The sequence below is a fragment of the Erithacus rubecula genome (assembly GCF_903797595.1).
Source record: "Erithacus rubecula genome assembly, chromosome: 1".
In the NCBI taxonomy this organism is placed as follows: Eukaryota; Metazoa; Chordata; class Aves; order Passeriformes; family Muscicapidae; genus Erithacus; species Erithacus rubecula.
The window spans coordinates 89,954,025-89,960,024 of NC_136658.1; the positions used below are offsets into that span (position 1 = coordinate 89,954,025).

The window sequence follows — 6,000 nt, forward strand, 5'->3', positions numbered from 1 at the left end:
TTGAAAATACATGTCACCTCATTTTTCCCATGAAGTTTTTAAAATTTTCCCATATGCATAAAAATGAAAATACTGGTATTCCAAATTTTTTATTCTGCATTCATTTAGTGCAAAGCACTTAATGGGAACAGGAGTTTAAAAGAACCTTTTTGAATAAAAATGCTCTAATTAAAATATTTCAATCAATTGAATAGATTTACAACTCTAAACTTACATTTACATAGTATGCTATGGAATTCATTGTACTTTTTAAATAGGACAAGAAACATATTTCCAAGGAGAGAAGGCAAGAAAAATTTGTCATCTTTCTCCTCCTGGTGTTCTCTTCCTTCACCCTTTTCCTATTACTATGCATTTCAGCTGGAAATGTAACACTTTTCACACCTTTACCTACTCAAAAGTGAAGAAGTACCTTCTGGTTTTCCTGTATTACTTATTCTAGTTTACCTGAATTACTCTTTCATTATGGCATAATTAAAAATTTAGCATCTCTATTTCAGGATGCGTGTCAGGTGTCCAACTGCAGGCATTCTGGCTTCTGGAACAGGAAGTTTGCCATATTAAATGCTCATCACAACCAAGGATGATTCAGAAACTATGCCATTAGTGTTCACAGTTTCCCTCCTTCACTGACCAGATCAACAAGAATTTTGAAGTTCAGATAAGCATAGGCCACAAACTTTCAAATGGCATAGTGGTCATGGCATAAAAATTTTTGCATCTGTACTGCAAAGAACTAACTCAATCTTGCAATAGTTGAATATGTAAATTCACTGAGATTCACAGAGTATTTCAGCCTGGCCTGAACAGCAGTTTCAGTATGCTGAGCAAACATTTGTATTTCTACCTCCTTTGAAAGAAAAATTAATTCAAAACAAGATGAGGACAACCAGGCACCTTCAATGGCTCCAGAGCAAGAGAGTTCATACACGAAAACTAATTAAAAAACCCATACACTTCAAAGGTTCAAAGCCACATCTTCTACCCCTCAGGAAGTACCTTTAAAGAAATATTTTTCCTGTTTAACTTCTCTTAGTGCCAGAAACCAGCATGTGTCCCAGTCCTGTGCCCTCCCCAAAACCGTAACCTCACTTTATCAACTAAATATTAAGGCGCTTCCCTCCAAAACAAAACTGTATCCAGAGTCTGCACCAACTGCCTTTTAACAAAGGGCCCCACAAACACCCAAACAAAGGTCAAGTCCTGGGATGTTTGGGGGAGATAAATGTCCTCTGAATCATTATGCTAAACTGTACTTCCCTTTTGCTCTTCCTGCCTTTACACTCTGCTAAGCCAGGCACAGTATCCCAACAGAAATCACAGCAAACACATGCAATCCAGCCTGCATTATGGTGGTCAGGTTAACAGAGAGATATATTCAAAGCAGGTATTGGTTCAACTCTATTGGTTTTTTCACATGGATTTTATTCCATCCTCAGAGAAAAGATGCATAAAGTCATGGACGGCTACAATCTCACAGATTCTGACAGATTCTGTTACACAATTCTGTTACCTTAAATATTAATCATAAACAGCTGCAAGAGCATAGACCTCCCTTTTTGACTTTCAACTTTCTCAAGCTGATAGTTTCCAAGGCCATAACTATTTCTAAGCCTGGGTATATCTATAAGCAATGATACTAATAAAGGAGATACCAGAACTTCCTGTTATGTAATTTTTGGGTATTTCCCCTCCTATCCCCGAGCATCTCCAAATATCTCAGATGGAGTACACAGCTTTCAAGAACATCAGCAGAAAAAAAATGGTTATCCTTACCAGAGCAGTCAAACTAAATTTCTGTAGTGAAACTGATGACATTAATCCCATCTATTTGTGTAGGGAGATCAAAATGGAGGATAAGGTAATACTAACTTGAACCACTGCTAAAAAGAACTACAGATATACTTTTTCAGTACATGTGATATAAAACCTCTGTGTACTTAAACAAATTAATCAAAAAAGGTTTAAGCCAAGCAAAAAAGTTTCTCAAGCTAAACCACAAATCTACCCTACTACTCGGCAGAATTCTGCACTGATTTAACTTGCAGCCCATTTAAACCAGGTCTCCAATGCTTCATGTTAGCAGGTGCACACAGAGCAGCCCAACCTCATGCAGACTTACTGACTCAGAGCCCCAATGCACTACAGAAGCCTTAGTGTGGCACTGCATCTTTTATAAACTCGGCCACTCAGAGCACGAATTCACGTGTTCAGTTTCAGTATCACTTGGAGGCTGCAATATCGCTTCCTGGTCGGGAGCAAGACCTGGTCCCTCTCACAGACTTCTACTGAAGCACACAGGCATCTCAAAAATTCATTTTTCAACCAACTTAAAATAAGCCAGCTCAGTTTCTTTGACAAGGTAAGGCCCTATGTATTTATTTTTGCACAGTTTTATACCTTTCCAGTTTTTTGGTTTTTGTCTTTATTTTCCCTATTAAATGACCAAAGACGTAATTCAAAAGAGATGCAAAGTATGCTCATCTTTTCAGACCGAGCTATTTGAGAAAAAAAGAAAAGAAAAAAATCAAGCTGGGGAGGACAGAGAATGAAGGGAGACTATGAATCCTGTCTGTGCCTTGACAGGCAGCTATCTGGTTTTTTTACCTTTTTCTTCCTTTCTCTGTATCTTCGTAACAGGCACATGTCTCACTTTTTAAAGTCTCTTTAAATCCTGTGGAATCACAATTTTCCCTGTGCTTAGCCTCTAAAGAATATCCTAATGAACAGTCTAATAAAGATATATTGCTTAAAGTTGACACCAGGATTATTTCCACATTTCTTCATTGGCAGCAGGAATACTTCCATGACTACTCTGTCTTTCTTTAAAATTACTATTTTTCTGCCAAGTGTGTTTCACCAGAAGTCTTAATTCTCAGTGATGACTACCGTATCCACATGGTCTTGATGTAATGAAGAAAAGCAATCACTTCTGGAGGAAAAAAACCATCACGAACCTTTCAAAAAGTCTCTTAATAATCTCAAATAATTTATCAGTAACACAGTAAAATGTCTGCCCACATTTCAAACTGGAATATTATCTCAAAACACAATGCACTTCAAAAGAAGATAATGTGTTCCTCACTGACAACAACACTCTTGGGCCTTTCAAATTCCATGTTAAAAGCCATCAACTTCACTAAGAAGGGGTTTATATTTCACCTTTTTGGCTAAAGAGAGTTTAGGGAAAATTAATATTTACATCACATTATTTACTGGAATAAATCTGTCCATAATAATTTCACAATGCTATAATGGAAAAGTGAATAAAACTTCCATGCAGTTGAACATACAAGCTTTCAAACCAGGAGCAAAAACATATGCAACTGTCAGTATGTATGTTCAAACACAATGCACAGATACAGCACATACGAACACGACTGATGTCTGAAATGTCTGTTTATTAGGCACATGCATTTACTCTGCAATGCCAATGATTACAGGCAGTTTTATTAAGTGTGGTACTTGTGAGATGAGACCTTATCTTCTACCAAAATTCTACACACGCAAAGCATCTTTGCATCAATATTCAGGGCAAGAGCATGTAGGGGGTTTGACATACTCCCAGCTGCATTCGGCTAACCTGTTTGATCTCTTCCCTGGCCCGACAACTAATTTAAATGATGAATTTTTTATCATGATGCAGGTAAATGAAGTTAAACCAGATAAACCAGGTTTTACACCAAAAGGTCTTTCAGCTTCAGCAGTGGCAGTACCCATCTCACAGACAAGCCAAGCGCGGGTCCGGGCGCAGGCTGGCTCTGCTGCAGATCCCGCAGCGGAGCCGGTGGCCGCACAATGCCCGCAGCCCCGCAGCGCGGCTCCCGGTCCTCGGCAGCCGCCCGCAGCCACCGCAGGCAGCCCCGGCTGCCCTCACACCGGCCAGCGGCGGCGCGGCGGGAGAAATGGGAGCGGAGCGGGGCGGGGGAGAGAAAAAACACAAAAAACAGGGCGCTGGGGAAGGGGGCAGCCAGCTGTTCGGGCACCTCCTCCCGCCGGGCACGGTTGCAGACAGGCACCTCGGCAGCGCCTTTGTTCCCCTGCTTCCCGCACTCACCCACGGTGGCCAGGGTCTCCAGGTCCTCCAGCTTGTAGGCAGCGGGCTCCAGCGCGGCGGGCGAGCCGGGACCGGCGGGGCTGGGGGCCGGCACGGCGGGCTGAGGCGCGGCCACTCCTGCCGCCGCCGCCTCGCCGCCGCTCTTCGCCCCCATCTTGGCCTTGGCAGCGCTGAAGGCGTCCATGGGGCCGAGCGGGCGCCCCGCGGCCGCTCAGCGCATGGAGAAGGGCGAGAGGAAGAGGGAGGAGAGGGAGCGGCGGGGACGCAAAGTTTCAGTCTTCAGCAGGCGGGGTGGCTGCTCCCCAGGGCTAGAGCCTGCTGCCGCGTCTGAGGGGGCGCGCAGCCCTTCAGCATCGCGGCCACAACCGCCACGCCGCCCGCCGGTGCCCGCAGCAGGCAAGAACCGCCGCGCAGACAATGGCGAGGGTGCGCCCAGCCGCGCCACACGCGGGGCGGAGGGCGGGGTTTGCCGCTGCCGCTGCGGCACCGTCCCGCTGAGGGCCGGCGGGGCGGGGAGGGGCCGGAGGAAGCGCGGCCCCGCCGCTCAGCGGGAGCGCGGCTCTCGCCCCTCGCCCTGGCACGGCCCGGCCCGGCCCGTGTGACAGCCCCGGTGCTCTCTGCTCGTCCTTCCCCACCCTGCGTCGCGCTCGAGGGGCGGCGGGGCGGAGGGAAGCGCCGGCGGCTGCCGCGCCTGTCCCGCGCTCTCTCAGTGCTGCAGGGACGCCTCTTCGTAAAAAGTTAAAATTGAGCGGTGGGGCCCTTGCGAAGCGGCAGCCGGGCCCCTCGGCTGCACAGTCCCTGGGAAGAGCTGGTCTTTCCCCACGCGTGGGAGCGCGTGTGCGAGTAGCTCCCCCCGCACGTCCCGAAGGGTTTGTCACGCCTTCTTTCGCTCTCTGTTGAAGCAGGTGTGGATTCCGCGGCGGGCACAGCCCCGCTCCAGCCTGCAGGGTGCTGGTGCGGCTGGGATGGCTGGGGCGGGAGACACCCGCCCCACGCTGCAGCGGCCGAGCGCACAGCTCCGAATATAGCTCCTTCCTCAGCCGCCAAGAGACTGTGGCGATTGTGCTGGAAAACAAGGCAACACACTAATGTGTGTGAAACAAGGCACTGTAAAGCGCACACGTCAAAATTAGGGAGGAAATCCTAGTTTTTTCCATGCCAAATTTTATCCTATTCACAACTACTACCCTATGCGCCCGTGAGCAGGATATCTGCAAAGCTGATGTGTAAGTCAAGGCGCACAGGTGGCATTTGGCATCTCCTTTTTATTAAATTGACGTCATGTGAATTTAAGGCCTGTGAGTTTCTGTGAGGAGTAGGTTCAATAATAATGAGAAATAATTGTGTGTCTACAAAAAATGAGTACAAATTATTTATAAGAATTACAAGTTTCTGTATGTTTATCTTGAATTTTAAAGTATCCTTAGAGTCCAATTTATAGACGCAATATCAGAAGGATATAAGATGCTTGTTGACATGAAGGTTAATGACTAATTCGGAAAATCATTAGGTCATCTCTGCTTCCTGTCAGCCTTTGAAAAGTCACCAGTCAAGGAGGATGACATCACTTTTGCTCCAAAATTCCAGATTCCAGCTGTGAACTCTTTGGAATGCAAGTCTTGCACTTCTATTTTGCTTTACCACTTTACTGCTTTACTTCCCTTTGTGCTTCTTTACCGGGAGGCTGACAGCACTAGGACAGGTTGCCCAGAGAGATTATGGGATCTTCCTCACTGGAGATATTCAGAAACCATCTGGATGCAATGCTGTACACTGCTCTGGGATGACCCTACTTAAGCAGGGAGGTTGGAGCAGGTGACTCCCACCTTACCCATTCTGTGACTATGTTCAGCACACTGTATACCAAACATTTACCATGATTTAGGCCTTGAATGATAAATTTTAAAGATTCCTTAAACTGAAAATGGTAAATGTTAATGTTC

At 46.0% G+C, this 6,000-nt stretch overlaps 1 protein-coding gene across 1 annotated transcript in view; it reads right to left on the minus strand.

Moving 5' to 3' along the window:
* PRKX (protein kinase cAMP-dependent X-linked catalytic subunit) overlaps positions 1–4,504 on the minus strand; it is a 53,440-nt gene extending 48,936 nt beyond the window's left edge. The window contains exon 1 of the mRNA XM_079314057.1: positions 4,058–4,504. Coding sequence (XP_079170183.1) covers positions 4,058–4,241 — 184 coding nt within the window. The 5' untranslated portion in view covers positions 4,242–4,504. The remainder of the gene's footprint in view (positions 1–4,057) is intronic.
* Positions 4,505–6,000: the final 1,496 nt, after the last annotated feature.